Source organism: Trichoplax adhaerens, genomic scaffold (genome assembly GCF_000150275.1).
Source record: "Trichoplax adhaerens TRIADscaffold_18 genomic scaffold, whole genome shotgun sequence".
NCBI classification, from domain to species: Eukaryota; Metazoa; Placozoa; class Uniplacotomia; order Trichoplacea; family Trichoplacidae; genus Trichoplax; species Trichoplax adhaerens.
In genome coordinates, this window is record NW_002060960.1 from 95,111 (window position 1) to 117,854 (window position 22,744).

The 22,744-nt window shown below is 31.4% G+C and overlaps 2 protein-coding genes across 2 annotated transcripts; both read right to left on the reverse strand.

The window, feature by feature from the left end:
* Positions 1 to 527: 527 nt before the first annotated feature.
* TRIADDRAFT_31504 (uncharacterized protein) lies at positions 528 to 10,145 on the reverse strand (the record flags this gene model as incomplete). Its single annotated transcript, XM_002116826.1, has 30 exons — positions 528 to 617; positions 699 to 764; positions 867 to 992; positions 1,099 to 1,262; positions 1,511 to 1,617; positions 2,668 to 2,834; positions 2,922 to 3,047; positions 3,174 to 3,218; positions 3,367 to 3,488; positions 3,598 to 3,776; positions 4,009 to 4,087; positions 4,231 to 4,372; positions 4,497 to 4,674; positions 5,024 to 5,098; positions 5,199 to 5,281; positions 5,356 to 5,460; positions 5,639 to 5,783; positions 6,029 to 6,102; positions 6,217 to 6,258; positions 6,378 to 6,461; positions 6,594 to 6,662; positions 6,802 to 6,903; positions 7,022 to 7,085; positions 7,178 to 7,288; positions 7,459 to 7,598; positions 7,910 to 8,051; positions 8,305 to 8,396; positions 8,752 to 8,914; positions 9,284 to 9,429; positions 10,035 to 10,145. The coding sequence occupies 30 exons, from the start codon at positions 10,143 to 10,145 to the stop codon at positions 528 to 530; spliced, it is 3,339 nt and encodes a 1,112-aa protein (XP_002116862.1).
* A 5,936-nt stretch (positions 10,146 to 16,081) lies between these two features.
* Positions 16,082 to 18,007, reverse strand: TRIADDRAFT_17498 (uncharacterized protein; the record flags this gene model as incomplete). Its single annotated transcript, XM_002116827.1, has 4 exons — positions 16,082 to 16,189; positions 16,949 to 17,051; positions 17,220 to 17,326; positions 17,957 to 18,007. Coding segments are annotated over 4 exons (369 nt in total), but the record flags the coding sequence as incomplete, so codon positions are not given.
* Positions 18,008 to 22,744: the final 4,737 nt, after the last annotated feature.

Consider the following 22,744-nt stretch of genomic DNA (forward strand, 5'->3'; position numbering starts at 1 on the left):
CTGATTCTATTATTCTGCAGCAGCTAATACAAGTAATAACGCTTGAGTATCCAAGTAGCTAAAACGATTAACCGAAGAATACGAATCTATTCAATATATAATTTAGTAATTTCATACTTACTAGGTTTGCCATTTCAGTTCCTTTGCCAGTCTGAATCCAAAATTAATAATTTCAAGAATTAAAATTGAATTACTTAGTCTAATTCGTGTGGTAATGAAAGTTAATGTCGAGGTATATATGAAATTTTAAATCAAGCTGTTTCGGTCCATAGTACTGAATGACGTTAATATATGATTATCATAAGCGCTAGTGTTTAAATAAAGCCACATTATACCTCCCCTTTTAGGCGCTTGCTAATCATCGTCCATGTTCTAGTAGATAATTTGAGGAGTAAAGATGCGTTAAAAATGAAATTATAAAATTTCTTATTTTCTAAATCATTTATAATTGATTGTAGATGCTATAATAATAGTATTAAACTCTTCACATTTCGAGATAGCCAACACTATTTTATGGCTAATTACGTTTACCTTTGTGAAGCACGACGATTTTTTTCTGTTACTTCTGCTGTTCGTAAGGTTAGACCAAAAATATCCTCATGGTATCTGCCATTTTTCTAGACCACGACAGTCATATGAGGTAAAGATGGAATTTATACCGATTCATTGGTGGATCCATTTCAATTGTATTCCCTTACCTTCAAGTTTTTGGTCATTTCGAGAGCATCTTCTTGGCTAAATTGCCCATAATCAATGAGTATATTCTGTAATTTATTATTCAGTAGCCAAATTTCTTGAGATGCTTCATTAATCATATTTACGGATTCATAATTCGTACATGGAAAGTAAAATCAATTTGATCAAACCTGAATTGCTCTTGTTACACCTGCTGCCATAGATACATCACCACATACGTAAATATGCCCGTCGTCGTCTAAAAGCATTGCGAGCACCTCATTACCATTTTGGCTCAGTATGTCTTGCACATATTGCTACATAAATGGAAAAAAAGCTTATGTAAGCAAGGTTAATAAATGCTAATAACTAACCGTAAGAAAGTAAGTATCTTAAAGATGGCTAGATGCGCGTATTTTTAACCTTTGGTTCGTCTGGCGCCCTTGAGTAAGCTTTATAAACTTCTTTGATGACCTTTTTATTCACGCAATCCTCCAATTCTTCCCTATAAATGTCATCCTTTACCGGTGTTCTGCACCCAAAGTATAAAACCATGTCACCAAAGTTATTTGAAGAATTGTCCTCTTCTTTTTGGGCATCACTACCAGCAGTAGCTGCTTTGCACTCTAAAAATTATAAAAAAATACTGCATGTCAACGAGCTAGGAAGATGATGCCAGCAATTTCTGTTATTGGAATAGTAATCTATATTTTCTTATTTGCAAGTTTAAATCATCTATTTGGATAAGATATCGCATACCATATGCTATTAGTTAAGCACTTGATAAGTTACCACTGCTAGCACAATAAATATGCAAAAGTTGATAGTAAAATACCTATGGCTCTCTGTTGCCAAAAGCTTCTAAAAGGAGCTATTCCTGTTCCAGGGCCAACCATAATGATCGGTATCGAGTTATTAGATGGCATCTGGAAGCTTGGAGCTCTGTCATACGATTATTTAGTACATTAGAAAGTAAAGCAAAATTAGCAAATACCAATCAAATCATCGAAATTTAAACTGTGTTACAGATTTTCATGTTAAAAATCATAGAAACGTAGAAATTTATGATCGCGTGTAGTTCATCTAATACTTCTAAAGTATATAGAAGGATTCTTAATCTAAAAGCTTTAAAAACCTGACTAATTTTGTTAGAGCCCAACTCAATGACTACTTCTTTAATTTATAAGAAATATACGTATATAACTCTCTAGCAGCATCAAATTCAGTACTACCTGCTGAGCTGTAAGTTGTCAGCTATTTTTGATAAATAATATAAAATATATTAATTAACATCAAATGTATTTTAAGTAATTATAGCGTAGTATAATTATACTATTGGCAATTGGGTGTCAGGGTACGAAGCATCGTGAAGACTAAATGAGTAAATTCAGTGTTTAACATTTATATATAGAGGTAACTAATAATAACTTATAGTAAGAAGTACGGTAGTTATTATTTTGTTACAGTAAATTACGCTGTACTGTAGTAAGAGTTCTCATAAGGTAACTAATATTCATTGCTTATCGTGTTATGTCTTGTAACACTTGTGATTAATATCTGGAAGACATTCATAATTTAGCTATCCAATACGAACAAAATTTCATCTACTGTTATGACTCATACATGATAGCAGCTGCCGAAAGGTATTTAAGTTCGGCAGATAGTTGAATAAAGAAGAGTTCTATAGTTGTTTAACGTAGAAGCAAAGGTGTCTAAACTCTTGTGAGATAGTTAAGAGATACTAAATCTCGAAGACTAGTAACTTAGAGATTTGCTTTGCGTTATCTTTGTCATGAAACTGGTTTGTAACTAGGGGTAAGTTTCAAAATCCTCTTAAAATATTTGCAAGATTTGGCAGTACGTCACTTGGGTATTATTATTATAAACTTTGATAATATTTATTTATAATAGTATATAATTGCGCTAGCTCATAAAAACCTCCTTAGAACTCGAAGATAGGAGAATGCATAATCTAAGTAAAAATTTCCTTACGCTTTAGTGAAACAGTGGATAGTTGCTCCTTCTTTTAAGGAATTAAGCCAATTAGAGCAAACACCGCGGCACAGCTTCCCTGATTTAGTATAATACTGTACCACTCCAACTGTAATATGGATCTCATTAGGAAACATGGCCATAGATGAGGATATCGAATAGTATCTCTAAAAAAGTAAAGAAATTTTCCGTTTACAATCCATAAATACATATGAATTATGCTGCAATTAGACAGCCCCATCTATATTATGTACTTGTTTTAATCGCGGTAATTTCGACAGCAATAGAGTAGATTGTATTTGAAGAGATGGAAACTTATCGATCACATCCAATATGTTAGGATTTTCGTAAAATTTCCAGTCTTCATATTCATCTTGTCCCTAATATTGAAGCATTTAGACTTATTCTATGCTAACTTAAAATCTTAAAAATATAACGTTACTGTGCATCGCAACAAAGACAATCAATATTCTATCACTATCACTTAGTGTTACTTATAATAGTACCTTTGCTAACTCTTCTAGATGGCTCTTTTCTTTTTCATCCTTGGCCTAGAAATGATAGAAAATCATCATAAAGTCTATCTACAGCATGATATATGGAGTTCAACCGTGCATTGCCAATTCTTAGCCAGATTTATTTCAACTATATGAGTTTATAAATTATACATTAACAATCTCCGCCTTAACGCAGTCTTACCTGATTGACCAAATATTGCAGAAATTGTGGTGTAGGAGGTGTTGATATATCGACAAATCGAGAAAATGCTTCTCTTAACGTAAAAATAGGTGGTATATGGTTATCAACCGTCCAATTTTTTTCTAATCGATACGAAAACAAAATTTTAATCAATTATGATAAAAATTGGGGACAAGTATGAGTTTGACAGCAAGTATTAATAAGGAGCATGTAAGTCAGGTTATTTAAGACCGTTATTTAGATATTCCATTTGAATAGGTGTATCTGGCGACTGTCCATCTGTTAGTTTAGTTAATAAAGCATCCACTATTTCCGGATCATTGCCTGGAAATATAGACAAATGATCGCCAGCAGCATAGTTCAAGCTAGAATTGTTGCCCTTATCCAACTTAACGAGAATCGTGTAATGCCTTTATAATATAACAAAAAATTCCTAATGAATTTTTATAATTTATCTACAAAAACTAAATATAGCAGGAAATAAAAGTATACAAGAAAAAATTCAAAATTCAAAATAATTAAAATTAGGATAAAATACTATTTCTTTCTTAGCATCGTATTATCTTACGGATCGAATAGTAATTTCAACCACTATTAGGCATTAATTATATCTCAGCTATCGTTGAAGGTACTATAACTTACAAAGAAGTGGTGGATTGTAAGCTTGTAACGGAAATAACTGTTGCTGATTGAATCTTCTTTGAATGAATTTTGGACAGAGCTAATTCAATATATCAAATTTGTAATGATAGCAGGTAAGCTACACATTTTCGATGAGTTAAGCGTCGCCATATGTATGCATAAAATTACGACTAGCGATCATTTTACTAACTGATGTAAGATCGAAATTAAACGCTATATTACCTTCAATAAGCGGCTTGATGGGTTTCTTTTCTTTATGCACAAGACGATAATTACTCTCTGACCAAGCTGGTACGGTTGTTAATAATGTATTAGTTGTCTTAAAATCGCTATTGAGATCGATTGAAAATGTATTGCAGGCAGTCTAATCAATTAATAAAGACATTTCGTTAAAAAATGGATCAATCTTGAGACAATTTCTTAATTTTTCTTATCAGATATTGAAGAGAATCAATTCATTATGAACTTAGTAAATAAACTACACATACACGCAAAGCATTATCAGCCCATATCTTAAATGATTCCTCTTGTCCGCAGAGTTCATCCCCTTCACCAAGAGGACAAATTCTTTCGGCTCCCATTTTGTGCAATGAAGCATCAATAAAACGGCCGAAAGCACAAAAATTATCTCCATATACTCTGGAGCCTAAAGCGAATACGGAATATCTGCATAATAAAAAGTCAAATAAATTCTAAGACCTTTTCAAAAGTATAGAATTGGCTAACATAGAAGCTTCGATAGCAACAACAAACAAGATAGATAAATTTATGCCACAGTTACGAAGAGGCATACTATTATTGGTGTTATTTATCGCTGTTAGGGTACATGAAACCAGTTATTATTACAAATGCAATGATTATACATAATTAAATTAAAATATAGCTTATTTTCAAAGAAATGTTAACTATTTTAAATACGATTTACATTTCTATTTTCATATTTTTTATCGTACAGTATTGCAATAGTAAACCTAGATCACAGCAGTTTTACAGCGCAAAGCCAAAATAATCTTACTTAACATTGAGAATTCTTGTACCATAGTCATTTAAAGCATTGTAGTCTTCCCTACAACAATTAATATTATCAGTCCTTCAGATATTTTCATTCAAAATGCTGTCTTTCGCTATATTAAAATATCAGTGTTTATTCTAAGCAAATAGAACTCTTCAGCTCTTATCGGTATATTAACTGCAAAAATATAGTAAAATATACTAACTCTTGATTTTGTACATGGTATGAATGTAAGCGATGGCGAAGATGTTTATCGAATTCCTAATTTAAAACATACAAAATATTATAACATGAAAAATAGCTATGGCATTAGTAAAGTGCAGGGATATGTTTACCTCGCCATTATGAGGTGGATCAGCGTTACCAAATGTACTGGTGACAACGAAAACAAGATTTTCGTAATCCAAATTGTTAAAGTCGTAATTCTCCAAGCAATAAATCTACCAAAAATATGGCAATACTAACCAATTTTAGGATGCCTCAAAGTTATAGAGTTTAAAATAAATTTCACAGTCGATTACATTTCAGTGAGTTTTGAGAATTGATTAGAATCAGTCCTTGATCAGAATTGGTTTTAGCAAAAACAGGTAAGCTATGAGTAATGTTTATTAATTTAACCTTTGCATCGAAAGCCAAGTCTAGTAGCTTTTTCAGCATTTTACCATATCTTTCTGATGTGCCTGTCTCCGTTGAATACAAAATGGTTGCTTTGATTCGCTTGGCAAGGGCTTTAGCCATGAGCTCTGTCGATAAACGCACCATCCTTCATTACGCCATAAATAAAAAATCATTTTTCGATGAATAGCGTAATCAAGTCAAATAATGAAATAGTTTGAAATCAAATTTTAGCCATCTATCACATTTCGATAAATAGCGTAACTAGGTCAAATAATCAAACAACAAGAAAATTAAATTTAGCCTTATATGTTCAATTAAAAGTGTAATTTTAGATCTTTAGTTTAATAGCAATTGCGTTAGGAAGGAAGGATCAATTACACCACTATGTACTTTGCAATATCTTTAAATTTTCCTTCTTTGGTTTTAATTGGTGTCTTTCTGCGATGAATTTTCCATGCATCGACCTAAACAAGATATTAATTGTCTTTTATCTGGAAGGCTAAATTGCTGTTATAGTCTCCATCATTCTACGATTACTTTATGTAATATTGATGAGACTCAAATATTCTAGTACGAACCTGATACTCTAGGCTTGGCTTAATTTTATAATTCAACATTTCCTATACAGTTCATGATCAAAATATCAGGTACATTTAGACAGATCTAGCCTATAAATTATATACTCGTATATACTTGTACAATAATTGCTATTGGTACCATGAATTTGAGTTTGCTCAACCTGATGAAAAACTTTTGTGGCCGATCCTGATATCGGAGGAACTACCCAGACCCAATCGGCTGGACAACCACCGCGTAGTTTTTGCTATAGTAAAATAATGTAAAGCACAATTAGCTTCAACGTTGTTAATACTAGGTAACATACAATATATCGATTTGAAAATGGGATTTTTTAGCAATCGATATTATATTGAGTCATGTCTAAGTAATATCTAACCTCATTTTGTAGATGTTGCATGAAGGAATTGGATGTTGAATGATGGTCCACTAAAGTAACTCCGTGTTTCTAGATCATGTAGAGTTACCGAAAATTTGGATTACTGGTAAAGAAGTATCGGTCGAAAAGTGCAATTAACGGCGAAATTCATCTATGATAAAGCACACAATTAATAGTAGTTCTACTCTAATTTGGTATAGTGTCTAACTAGAAAACTATGCATAACGGCGCAGTTTATTTCCACGATGGCTTTATCTCTCCATAAAGTTGTTTCCGTTCGAGTATCAAGTTTCATACGTTGAGCCACAGGCTAAATCCGAGCATATTAAGAAATACGGATAAAATTCCATAGTTAGAATAGCAATCTGCAAAAATTATAAGTGTGGAAGATATTCATTAAAGAGACATGATATTATTGTGCTACCTACTTTGCATAAATTATAGCGATTTTCATCACCAAAGTCTCTTGCACCGATTTCAGTTACCATATACCTGCAATTAGTTTAAATTTAATTTTCATATAACCATTTCTTATAACCAAGGCTAACCAATTGAATCAGCAATTCTAAGTTGATGATACTTACCATCCATTAAATGGACACGCTGGGAATTCCACCCCTCCAATATCCAGCAAAAGACAAGAAACTGCAGGTAAAGCATACCATCGCAACTTGAGCTCTTCAAACCATTCATACCTAAACAGTTTCATTTTTACGTAATCAGCTTTGTGCATTCATTAACTACTCCAGAAGATGACTAAATATGTTATCTATTATTTTTTTAAAATCTCAAGAATTAGCAAGAATGATATGATATGCTACGTATTGGAATTTCATTCTGGGAGAGTATATATGTAGATCTTTACTCTGGATGAGAAATTGGCACTTCTAGAACTAAATCCGACGGAATTTCAAATAGCTCGGGATCTTCTCCGTTAGCTTGCAAAAGAAGAGGTAGAACATCAAACATGCCACCTTTACCTTTCCATCCATATGATTCACATATCTATTAATGTATTACAGTGATTAAATTCATTAAACTATTCCACTCTACTTCCTAATTTTGCCACAATTTCATTTTTTGCTGTGAAATATAATTCTATTTGGGCAGACAAAAAGCAAAAACAGTCTTCTAAAGAGTCAATTAAGTTTTGAGATGAAGGATTTTCTATTGCGTAAGATAGCAGCAAATAACTAACATCATTGGCTTATATAAGGAATTACTTTTAGGAAAACTTCGAAAAAACTAAGTGATGAACGACTATATACTGCAAATCGATATTTAGAAATTAACAATGTTTGATGTTTAAATGATACTTTTGTAAATTCGACGTTTGCTGGATCACCGATTACGGAGCCATCAGGTTGCTCATATCCAGCATAGCGAACTAACTGAATATTCCATACGCGAAAATCGTGCGAGTCATTAGCTCTGGGTGGGAAAATTGTCATAGCTGATCTATTGATCAAATTGTTAGGCTTAATTCAACGCATATGCAATTTATTATTTTTACGATTTGTAAAGAGATACAATATACAAAATTAAAGCTGAAATCTTGAGTAAAGTTGATATAGAGTTTCTAAAACTATTGTGAGATGGCAAACATTCTATTCTTGAAGCAAATAATGTCTTTTTTCTCTTTCTACTTAAGAAGAATCCAACAAAACTTTTATAATTTAGGCCTATCAAGTACGATATCTATCCTATTAACCTTAAGTTTCCATTATTAGTACCATACTTCAAATGGCTAATAATTGCATCATACATGTCTGTTGCAGTAACTGCATCTCTGGCATCAAAAATCTAAACATTAAAAGACGGTTATAGCAAATAACTCGGGTGTCTCATTAGCTTTACTTTAATTATTAATTGTAGATAGTAAAGGTCCAAATCATCAACAGCATCCAACATGCAGATCTTAACATCATATCTTGCTAATATCAATAATATGAATCGATGATGCTAGCCTAGTAACATTAAATTTATAGCTGTGGTCTCTAATCTAGATTTCGACTAGATAAATTGGTATCTGAATCTATTCTGTCGGTTTATTATCTTTATAATAATTTTTGTAATGTTTCTAATATCTATGGTATGCTTACCTTCAGTCTCAACTGTCAACCTAAAGAATTACTTGTATTGGTAAGAAAATACTCACGTGTAAATTGGACCACTGAATTCGGCCAATGCACCTGGAAGCATTACGCCAAGATAACCGAGCACCATATGTTAATTCTTGTTCAGTTAGGTCGTATAAGCCCTTTGCCTGAATTTCTTCGATAACATCAGCTTTGCGTTTCAGATGGGCTTCACTACCTTCCCTAAAGAATGAAGAAATGGAGATGGAGTTTAAATTAAGTTAATATATGCAATGCTTACTATTACGCGAAGTCATATTGTCTATCCATATGTACTCTTATTAGCTAATTTTGCGTAAATAAAATCAGTAAGGTGCATAGGACCATTGTATTATAGAAGAAAGCGAAGAATACTAGGTCCAATATTTGCCTCGACTTATAAAACAAGCCATGAATTAAAAATTCAAGCCCTTAAAATAACAGTGATCGTAAACAGAGGAACAAGTTGATGCATGATCTTTTATAACTAGAAAGATTGCTAGAAATAAGCTGTGATTTATACAATAGATGATTGATGTAAATCTATCTCACTAGAATATAAGCGCCGATTACTTTCGTATAGAGGCATAATATTCTTGTAGGAATTCTGTTGCCTCCTTAATAACTAATTCCTTGGGTTTCAGACCATTTTCTCGCTTTATTTTTTCGGGAATTTGCATTAGTGATCCTAAACATCTTTTACCAGTACAGCTCGGAATCTACACAAAAACAAAATTTATGCTGGTAATATAGATCGAAATATCTCTTAAGCTGTAGTATAGCGTAGTCATGCGAATTAATTACTCTTGCCGTAGTGATACAAATTTAAATAATAAGATCTGTCAGCTCTTCTCAAGCTGAAGAAAGATAGAATGACAATACTACGACCAAAGTTGTGCTAAAAATGTCACAAAATGTATTTGAAACTTTCATGCATCTAAGAATTACCTATCAAAGATAGTATTGAATAATGACAATATTAAAACTAGAGATGCAATGAGAATAACATTAACTCTTGCGTTATTATCATTATTAAAGTCTAGGAAACTCCTAGTTCTTGCCATAATACGCTGATGTCCTTAAGTCTTATTTACCGAAAAGATAATTATTGCCTTTTTATTGAGTACTAACTCATTCGTAAGTCCAAATTTTTAAGTATATTGTCATATACTCATCCGTATTAATAAAAAAAATATTTATTAGTTTACGTAGTTCGTATGTAGTAGATTACTATTTAGAACTTTTTAAATCATTATAAATCCGGTATCTGCTACAGAAGTATAAAATTATAATCAAAATAAATCAAATTTGATGAGATACTAACTGTAGTTGCTCGCTGATGAAAGGTGTCGGTGGTTTGCTCAGTTGTTATTAAATTTTGTAAACGCATGAAGGTTTGTCCTTCCAAATTAGGCACTGCAGATTGGCTATCCATATCTAAGATCTTATATCATTCAAAAAGAAATAATTTAGTGATACAAATAAGAAGTATTTTAATAATATTAGAAGACAGCGTATGCAGTATAATACCATTAAAAGTGATTTTCATCAATCTATTGAACTATAGTATAGCAAACTGCATCAATTACTCCGTGAGGTTGTAAATATGTTTTATACTAGGTATGTATCGTTAAATTAAGAAGTTAATGATATTTGCTACGAATCAGACAATCATTATTTGTCTACTACATAAATTTAGAATCATCTTATTAAAGAATTTTAATTTAATTACAAAAGAATTGAATACCAATAATAACTAGTTTACTATCAACTGCCGACGGCAGATATTGCTTACATTGCGTAGAATTTATTATATTACTTGCACTTTGAACTTTCAAAGATGTAAAAAAATTATAATAATAACAGCAGAGATACATGGCATACGTTAGTATAGCAAGCATCTTTTTGATACTAGACCTAAATTTCTTATTTTAATATGGGAATTCGGGACTGTGTATCTCTAATGTTTTCGTTTGATATCAAAAAATTTTCTTAAGTACCTCAGGAATATTTATTTTATATTTTTCTCGAACAGTGTGCTGCAAGGAGCTTAAGTAAACAACTAAGCAGTGATGTTAATTTCAGAGCTATAAATTCATGTAGTGTAACTAAGTTTTACTGGACTCATTGAAGACCGTCAAATCTTCCAATTCTTATTGATATCCATCCTTTTCTAAATGATTTTACTTATAAGAAGTTGATATTCTTGTCCAATCATGTGACTAGCTAGCACTAATGAATCAAAATCTACTTTTATCAGCATTATTCTTCACTGAATTAGAGTTTCAAAGTACATCTTATTAATTAAAACCAGGCAACAGGTACACTTGGTAAGAAAATATATAAAGACCTTAAACTTTAAAGGATCGCAAAGAAAAATTATATTAATCATACTGCTTTCCACGCTATCCTATTCTACAACTTGTATTTATATCTAATCTATTAATACATTTAAATATTTAATGCATTCGTATAATGCAATGAAATAGGATATAATATACAGAAATCATATTTCTTTAATAACGCAGTAGATAAAGTTTGCTTTTAAATCAGACTAAACAAATATTGCTCATACATTACTAAGTAAATATAAAAAATGTCGATATTTGCTTACGTTCACAACCAAAGGAAAATTGCAAATAGGACCGAAATAAAAGTAACGATTCACCCTATCCTCTTCAATCAGGAGAAGCCAACGATTAGGCGACAAATGGTACCTGATCATTCGCTAATGCTAACCCCTGAGTAAAAATTTGATCCATAAGTTCACTTAATTCAATTATACAGCATTCTAAAAGATATTTGTAGCAGCCCATATTGGTTTCATGAATGCCAAGTACTATCTTCAAAGCTAAAGCATTGGTATTATAATTCCATGCATCATATACTCCTTATTATCCTTCAGACAAATACTCAAGAGCACTATATACAAGTTTCCAGATTTAGCTGAGGTGTCTTGCAAGTTTTAAGTAGAAATCCATTCAGTATGATGTAATAGTTAATCGAATTTACAAAGAATAACAACTTACACGAATCATAACAATTTTTCTCGATGAAAATCACAAATGCCTGTGGTTACCCGTAAAATATAATATTTGGCCTCAGATAATTAAATTATTACATCGTTATGCAGTGGTAATTAAAGATATTGATCTATATCCGTCAAGTTATTAATGCTATTGATATAGCAATGATTAATTTAAATTAATTTTCCGAAAACGTATGCTACCGTTCGTGAGCAACTACAAGAAAAAGGATACATCAGCCAATTAAAGACATATCATCCAGATATCCAAAATATGTATGATTAAAATTATTCATTTAACTTATGATTAATGACAAACGTACGTATTTAGTAATGAAAATGTACAGGTAATAGAGATATGCCGTATGTGCTTTTTATTGAATTATTCTGGAGATGCGTATATACCCAGATTTAACGGTTATTATTCTATATATTGGATGTATGGTGGAAATAACTGTTACATACCAATAAATTGGGAGTTGCTATTTACAATAGTTATTAAATTACAGTATTCCTAACGTGCGCAGAAATCAAAATTTAAAGGTAAAAAATGATTTAGGTTTACCTTTATAAACGCATTCACTTCAATTTTATTCTATTGATGCTATATTATCAATTGACTATCAAAATTTTTCATGAGTTCCAATATTAGCAATGAAATGCGGATGTTATTCTCTGGTTGCTATCATCATTTGCATAAATAGTTTTATTAGCTTCTTATTGATGCTAACTAAATTACTAAAGTAGGAAGGTAAAGCAGCTATTTCGAAGCCATAAATTTTTAAAATCGTCGCATATATGCCTTCTAATATTAAACTTTCTCTTCCATCCGAAATATTTTACGATTAGCTTGAGCGCATTCATGCACACCAAGCACACTATACAACGATTGTTAATAATTAATCATATATGATAAAGTCTTAATATTTCTACCTTCAGTTATAATAAATTAAAAGGCTGCTATAGTAAGGTACCAAATCTTTAATGTCATTCAAATGCATGAAGTATTTAAAAAAAATAGTATGCGACGATCTGTTCATGCTACATAGAACAAGCTACGTGAGAGCCCAATTATCAACATATTGACTATTTAGCAGACGCTACTAGCAGAACATAAGCTCTCTATTTCAAGTATTTCTATCGTAAAATTTCTATTTGTTAATTAAATTAAAAACTGAAATTAGAATAAATTAAAATACTTATAAAACATTGCTCGTAAGCATCCCCTGCACGGTAAATTTAATACACGCCAAACAGCTAAAAAGATACTAGTTTAGGATAATTATATAATAGATGATATGCTAAGAAGGCGATGCTTCTATATCAAGGATACTGTAGTTATAATACAGCTATGAAGACAGAAATGTACCGTTAATAAGAATACAAATCTGCCTTCAACTGGAATAGAGTTAGAAGTTTTTTGGTAATTTTATTCATACTCTATCGTAGAAGTGGATTGTGGTCTGTTCAAATAGAAAGGCGCAAAAAAATTTGGGTCAGGGTGCTTAAATCAGAAGTATTATTGATCTTATTTTAATAAAATAAATTTATATATATCATATATCGGATGCAACCTGTTACATCTTTTGTCGTATAAATTTATGTAGCTTAAGCGGAGGTTAGCGATAAATAAACTGGAAGTAGCATATTGTATTACGGTGTGAATTACTAAAGGCAGATTACCGCAGATCATTAAGCATCTCTGCTCGTGGTTTTACAGCCATACCCAACTGCAGAATATAGCCCATGCATCTACGAAAACCAATACTTGCAAACAGCTAAGATAGATTGTAAACTGATATTAGTAACTACATAAAGTTAATAACGTTATTAAAAAAATAAATAATTTCTTATACTTGCATAGATGAATGTTTATTTTTATATAACTTATAAAATTTCGTATTTTAATCTAAATTTGGAAACAAATCAAGCATTTATCATCTGCAGATTTTATCACAATTTATCAAAGTCAAAACTATCGATTATCAAATGCATTAGTTTCTAGCAATATCTGATATCTTCTCCAATTCTAACGTTGTTTTTTATTTAGCTTTACTTTAAAAATATAATTAAAATTCGTCTCCATTGGAGCAATAAAAGTATATAAGCTGCATTTCCTGATTGTCGAACACAATTATCTACAGCAGATCCTGCTACATGAAACGACTTTATTCAGTTTCGAATAAAGTGGAAATTTCATATTTTTTTCTACTTTTAATATATTAATCACCCACATACTGTAAATAATAAATAAATCTTCATCTTTACAGCATTAAATTCAAGTAATATCCTCTCACTTACTCATTGCGACTAGAAATTAATCCCAAAATTACGAAACCTAAACTAGAGACTTAAATCTAGTAGTTTTCACCATTTTAACAGCAATTGATGAAGATAATGACTTTTTGCTCATTTTTGCCATCAAAATGACTATCACACGAAGTCAAATCTATTCTTTATCGTCTATAACTCGAGGGTTAGATTGCCCATCGACGGTTAGGTCTTCATTTATATTATCATAAATAAGTTGTCCCTTATTTAATGGACAATCAGGAATACTTAATGTTTTCATAGGCAATGATGAAGATTGATCGTGTTTATCCTCAATTGTAGCTGGAGCTTCTATTACTGCCGAATCTGAATACATAAATGGCCTTGCATCAGATGTAGATATATTAATGGTTACTTTAGCAGTTTCCACATTGTGACTGCAGCAAAATGAAATAAATAAACAGTAAATTAATTTTGTTGCATTTTAAAGGCATTCGAACATATCTCATATAACACGACATTGAAGCGATTTTTTCAAATGAACAATATTTTGCAGCAAATGAATAAAATTTAGGAACACTTTTAAAGGTTATTTGTAATTTGATATATAAATTGTTGAGTGCTATTCTTTACCTAACAGTTTCCCGACTAATTTTTGGTCTTTTAAGACGATTCTTATACTTTCTGTAAGCCTCTCTAACCTGTAACATTAATCATTTAGAAATTTTTGATATAAAAGTAAAGATAGCAAAAGGGTAGATAGCTAGAGCTGCATCTAGATTGAAAGCTAAAATCAGCTTTAATTTTAATTTTAAATAAAATATTGGGTATAGCATCCTACGTAACAAACTTAAATTAGCTACATAAAATAGAGTGCGCTTAATATAGTCAGCTTTTAATAAAGAGTCAATCAAATTATGAGGATATTTCCTTTATGAGAAATATTGTAAGTATTTCTTATTGCCAATAGGCAGCAAAGTAAAGGCTACTTATTTTAGAAAACTTCTCGCCAATTTGAATAACTCCCAGTGAATGAAATGCCTACCTTTCGATTATATAAACAGTACATGCCAAAGATATATAGTCCCTAGTTATGTTTTATTATGTAGGATATAATAGAAACAAAACGATCCTGATCAATATCTTTTTATAATAAAGAGTACATATATTGAAGGTAATGATTGCTATTAACTAATTTCCATTACCTGTGACGAATTCAAAATAGCAAATCCATATTGTACAAAGAGACTGTCAGTCCACATTAAAATACAGCCAAAAGACCAAGTTAAGCCCAAGATAGGAGCAAGAACGCTTAATCCTCTTAACGTAACCCTAATGCAGATTGATATATCAAGTTCAACCTTCCTGCAATTTTTCGAAATTATGCTAGCACAAAATGATTCATGAAATCAATATCCAACTTCGCTTTAAGTAAATCACTCGCTTGCTGTGACACTCTTTTAGTATTCAACATGGTATGAATGGCCACAACGCAAAAAATAAGATTGATCTAGTTAATAATTTAAAGTTACGTTCAATATATAATAAGAATATGCGTAAAAAATTAAGCGAAATTTTTAACCCATTTTAACAGGCTATATGAATTATAAACAAGAATTTAAGCGATACAAACTTGATCAAGAAATATCATATCTTACTGTAAAAACAAGTGCTAATGGAACGACAAAGGCTAAAATAATCCAATTTCTTCCAGATATCCAACACCTGTAGCAGTGCAGAAAATCATAAAGGAATCAGTTAATTATATTCGTACAATCCAATTTGTATGATGTAAAATTACGGAAATAAAATATAAATTATTACTACTACTGTACTGTAGACTTATATTTCTATACCCTTGTGAACTTAAATAAAATTTAATTCCTTTTATACCACAAACGATTGCTGCGGTTGTGCCAGATATTAGAGCTGGAATTCCTGCATAATTAAACAAAAAACAATTCAAGTTTTAGAGAAAGACCCAATATCCATTTCCTTGATTTATTTTAATAATAAATTTAGCGCTACCAACCTAAAGACGCTGAGTAATAGTAAAGGAAATTTTCCCGAACATCAAAGACTTTTACAAGGAAGAGGTAGATATGAATGCCTTCCATTAACATCCACATGAATGAGGTTAAAAGTGAAAAGTGCAGCAAGCTTGCTAATGTGGTGCATAGAACCTATCAAATATGGGTAGAAAACGATAGTATCAATACATAATTACTAGTTGATAAATTCTACTTTATTTGGTTTTTCAGATAAATTAGTCTTGTAATCTATAATTAAAGAATGTGCAATTTGCTGTCTAGCTACCGGTTGTACAGACAAAAATTTTAAATACTCGATTACTAGGTAAAGAATAAATCATCATTTCAAAAGATCAAATTTCAATGAATGAGACTTTATAAGACACACTTTCTAAGCATTATTAATAATAATAGCAAGATTCCAATTAAGTGCTAAGCGCTTTTAAGCGCACGCTTAGTGAATTAATTATCGAATTATGAAGATGGATAAAAGAGGTATAGATTAACTCATATGAGCAACTCTAACAATATTTGTCAATTTAAAAAATTTTCAAATACTGTATAACCACTTCAAATATTAATTCTCTTTTCTAAACGTTGAATCCTCTTGAATGAGATTTATAAGACATACTGTCTAATTAATATTTATAATAACCATTTGCAATTGGATTCTAAAAGATGCAGAAATCTAGATTGACCTATATGGGAATTTTAGCATTATACGATAATTTTAGAATCTTAATTTTAAACTTTAATAGGATTCAATTAGTAAAGTTAAATGAAGCTGATGGACTAATAAAATGTATATATATATATATATGCAAAAGTAATGGGTCATCGAGTATCGGTAAACAAATCAGTACAAATCAAAGTGGCTTTATTAAAAAAGAATAAATCAGAAGCTGAAATTACCATTACACTTTTAGCTAGATCGATCAAGATCATAATTAGGTTGGATACCAACAACCATGAGAACAGATTTAAGTGAATTTTGTTAGTAGAATTTTTTAAATATCTATAACAAGATAAAAAATCCAATACTAAATCAGTAATTACACTACAATCGAATGGCATCTAATTGACTATATTAAGGTAATTTATTTCTAACTTTATAACTAACTTTCCATATGTCAACTCAATAAAATTATGCATCTACATATACATTAAACTAGAATTAATTTACTTCCACAAAATGGCATAAGCTGCTATAGTCAAAGCTAAGCCAATAACCGATAAGCCACAGCCAATATACGTAATAATTTCTAGAGATCGACTTACAGAAGCACTAAGCTAGAAGACAACAAATAGCAAATTTTTGTTGAATAATTTTTTAGCTTCTGGTATACAATATTCAACTTAACACAATAGCCAATTTCTATTTATAAAAATGCAATAGAGACAGCTGTAAGCTGTATAAGCTGTGTCTCTAAACCATGGCAATATTTAATAGTAAATGTAAAATCTCAGCTACTTGTTTCATATCTTTGAAGCACTTTTAATCTTGAGAGATTTTAGCAATCAAATAATGGCTTGCTATTAAAATACAAATTATATTCAAACGCTTACATACATCCACCGCAGAACTGTATATTATATAAGGTATATCCGTAAATGACGGCAATATACGTATAGTAAATGTGAAACCTCAGCTATTGATTCTACTTGTCAACATTTCAATACATTTCTAAAGTGCCCGGGCAGTTTGCAAAATGACCGACTTCGCATACGGTCACGTTCAATTCTACCAAACGACTAGCTGACATTATTTAAAATATGTCGAAAGCGCTTAATGTATTAAATGCACATCAACTTCGAAATACTCGTACTAGTTTGTGATTAGGTATTAAAAAAAATATGAGGATGCTTTTGCAATACGTATTCCGTGTCCTCGTTCATCAAGACCAGGCTAAATTAATTTACCTTATTCTCCGATAATCTCATCAACACGGCGAAATTGGTTAAATGGTCGCATTCACAAACTACAAAGGTTTCATTAGAATATGTTGAATAGCACCCTTGACTAGACCAAGCGCCACCTAGATGCGTCCTGTCCAGTTAACGATAAGATTTATGTTCTACATCCATCTGTTACATTAATCAATGTGATATTTTGCTATCTAAGCCGCTAAAATTTCTTCAAATATGTGAATTAATTATCGTTTACTTACTCAATAGAAAAATCCCAGAAAGCACAGGTAAAGTTATTGCTCGCAGAATACATACGGCGATCGTATTTCAACTAACAAAATGAAAAAACAAGAAAAAATTCCATAAGAATAAAGGTGTAATGTTTTATAACAGATAGCATCAATATTATAAAGCATCATAGTGAGTAATAGAGCATAGGTTATCATTAATTTTGTAAGCAGATATTCTAAGTTCGTATACGTTATCTGCTGCAGTTTTCCGGAGTATGTACTTCAAAGGTTCATTTAGATTCTGTTTAAGAGGCGGATATAATGATGTCGAAATAATTTTTGTTTGTGGAATCCATGAACCAAACGATGACTGAGGATTTAAATAACTAAAAATTAAAAATCTTTACTTATATGATTACAGAAATCATTTGACACGAATTTAACTTTTATTAATAAAGTGAAATATTCCATTCCACTTTAGAATTATATGAGTAATGTACTACATGACTAACCGATTAAATTTCCCAAAAAAATACCTTATACTCTGAGAAACATCGTTTGGTATGATGTCGTTGAGAGTTTTATAAATGATGCTTACGGCTTTAACTTTGGTTGATGATTTATAGCCTAGAGTAGTATGTCACGAATAATCTGCATCAATACTGAAGTCATAGTATTTACCATAATTATGATCCCATAATATAATTATTGCTTATCGATCTCTAAGTGTACCCAAAAAGGCACTTGGTGGAAGTATAATTAGATTGTCCTGCAACCAGTCTGCTGTTTTATTTATAGGCAAGGCAGTACCATTAGGATAAATACTGTTAATCGTACTGGGAAACTGGTAAGCTTGCTGCGTATCTTGAAAGATTTGATTAATTTCGACAACTAGGCAAAAGACGTTACACATATTTAATTTAGGTTTTAGTACACCGTATGAAGCATTAAAAATGGATCAAGAAACTGAACGTAGCCTGTCATTAGTAAAAAATCAACCTATATTGCCAGTAGTGACGATAACAGAGTCATTATCTAAGCCCACTCGACTGCAATAGTTGTCAAGAATTTGATTTAATTTTGTAGTCCCGGATTCCGTCTATAGAAAGATCAATCTATTTAAAATCTGTTATGATCGATATTAGATCATTTATCTTTGCCACTAAGGCATTGAAAACCTAGCTATAAGTAATAGAATTATTAGTCTATAGTATACCTGCTGTATGGCTAACCACTGGTTCCTATTTTTAATCTCCATTAAATTACTTCCGGTTTTTATAAATTCCTTGAAAAGCATTATAGTTGAATCTCGTTATGGAATTAATGAATCCAATACACTGCAATTACTATTATAAAGACTTCGTTTATATACTTGATCAATATATCTAAACTAGTAGATTAAAAGTACGGTAGGCAAATATGAATTATGTTCGCAGACCTGCTATTGAAAATGTATGATGTTGAGTGCTCTTAAAAAAAGGAATTTTGGGCCAGAATAAAATTATCTACATATTGTTCTCATACTGCATTACCAATATTTAAAAACATCGATAACAAAATATGAACTATTTTCTCTGACAGTTTGTGATATATACCGATCACGAAATTCCAAATTTTAGAAAAATAAGGGCTATATTGAATCTTATACAAAGATTAACTACACACAGCTCCACTCTAACCGAATACTACTACTAAAGACTTCTACAAGGAACTAACAGAATAATCTAAAGTTGCATGCTTTTATATTTTTCGTAGCATTCGCAGCTATAATCCGCATGGCAACCTTTTACCTTATTTTACACATAATAAAATTATTCTTAGTAACACTATTCTACCGCGGACCATCATTAATCTGATATGGATACGACTACAGTATTTACGCAGACATTATTCTCTTCAGCCAAAGTATAATGAATTAACCATATCCTAATATATGATTTACAGTTCTATTTTTACCTATAACCTTATTAGTAACTCAACACCTTACTCTCTATAGTCATCTATAGTCTAGCATAGAGTCTATACCACTACAGTCTATAGTTATGACTACCAAATATCTCTTAGGATAAATATAGAAGTTACGCTACCGTACATTATACTAAACATGGCTAACAGTCTACAATCACAATACTTAATTACATTGCACAGTTTAACTCCAATCTAGACATAAGTAACGAACTACTTCACAACAATCAAGACAACGATAAAAGCTTTTATGTCTTACTGAAGAAGCACTTACGTAAAGATCGACCATTTGAATAGACAGCTCATTACTAATACTAGCCACTTTTTCCATGACTTTATTAGCTGCCAAAATATCACCGCCTAGTAAACTTTCATTGTTAGCAACATCAGTAATTGTTTGCAGTGTAATCAAAACAGAGGTAGCATTATTATTCGTCGCATTTAAATTGGATGCCTGCAAAAACGATAATTCGTTGTAGTGTATAGAAATTTATGATTTGATTTGTTCTATCAGCATTATTTTAAATTATTAAATTAAAATTTACCTCTTTACTTAAATCATTAAAATTCTTGCTGACACACTGAACAGTAGACACTGCTTCCCAAATTGCCCGATTTTCCATTTCACGATACCTGCAAGCTCGGCTAACCTTTCCTACCAAATAATAATTTTGGTTAGCAGTTGTATTCATAAATTAAGAAGGAAAATAATAAGGCAAACATTTAAATTGCTCTCTTCAATAAGTCTCCGACACTACTATTTGCCATAAACCAGCCATGCTAAGTTGCTTCTATCGGATTAAAATTTACCTGTTGCACTTTGTGGGCATGGCAGGTATGCTATAAAACCTGCAACTGTCTCCGGCCATGTGTATCCATCAAATAATTCACTGTGGCAGGTGGATGGATGATTATCAGATGAAAATACAACAACAGTATGTGCTTTATCATGAATGCCATCGTCCCCATTATAACTGCATCTAAAAACGGTTTGATAGGGCTGATTTGATATTGGACTAAAGTTAGTTATGACTAGCCGCGATCGAATTCCGTTAGACTGAGATACGGTGATATTTCGTTGTTCTTTATATGAAATAAAGATAGTGGTTGCTTATAAATTTAGGATATTAAAGAATCTTAATAACTGTAAAACTTTAGCAAAATATCCGAAATCTACAGCTAACCAGGCAATAGTTCTTGTCCGTCATGAGACCAGCTAAAGCTTTCTGTTTTGTTAGCCTTGCCATATGTATAAGTTGCAAAACAATCTAATTGCAGTGAGCTACCTTCAATAACGGCACCAGGTCCAATAATGGATATAGAATAAACTGCTTTTCTCTTCAAGGAGCCAGTTAAGGTAATACTTTGACCTAAAGTGGACAATTTGCACTCATATTGGCCGTAGCTATCAAAAGCAGCATCGTGAAAGAGGGTTAATGTTGTCGAAGTTTTATCTGAATTAATAGCAATGGAGAATGATCCCGACTGGAGATAGGGTGGATCACTTTCAGACATAGCGTAACCTAAAATTTGGCCATCTTTAATCCAAGTAAATATAGTCCCATTCAAGACTGGTACGCCAGTATATCCACAGGCTAGAGAATTTGTAGAACGCTTAGATATTTCTATTACTTTATTTTTTACATCGTTCGTACTTGTTGAACCATGTTGAGATACTTGTGATAGATTCAACTGGACGGAATTGTTGTCAAGATCTGCTCAATATGCAAATAATAAAATAATAATGTCGAATCAAGAAAGTAAATGACTTCAAAATGAATTTATAACCACTTACGTAATGAGTATCCTAGCTGAAATCCATTATAAGACATATTAGGGCTAGTTGGAGAACTATAAAAGGTAACATGCAAATATCGACTTTGATTATATACGATATTAGGAAATGTTTGGCCACAATATCGTGTTGCCATTCCCGATATTATCGTTGAAAATTCAAATGATACATAGTCTGTACAATTTTGTGATGATGTATCTTTTGGTAATAAGTCAAATGCAGTTATATTGGCAATTATTGAATAACCAACACTTGCAATTAGTGACCAAGTGACTCGCTGGTTGTTAGCATAAGGCTGAGGAAAATTTGCTGAAGATATGAAACCGGCAGTGGCTGGATTACGATAAAGGACGGTTGATTCTATTGAAGTATATCAATATGTAACGAAGAAAATATTTTAATTTTCAATCTAAAAATATTAGATACAACATTTGGTAGCAAGTAAAAGAAATAGAAGAGTTAGTATGACCCATACAGCAAATAACTATGTAAATAAGTGTACGTGGCATTAAGTAAATCAATTGCTGATATGCCTACCTGCTAAACCCAAGCACAAAGCCTTGCCATATAAAGTCGTAAGCAAAAGGGAAAAGTAAACGTAAGTACTTCAGATAGAAATAGTCAATGTTAAGTGTAGTATTTACTGATTTTATCTCAATTATTTTTATCCTTTCCCGGTAGTGAACTCTTATAAGTTATATCAAACGACGTGAAATAGACTATTTATGCCGTTATTATAATTTACCACAGATAGAGCAGCAAATATAATTAAGGAAGAATTGCATAGATATCGCCGAGACATCATAAGTA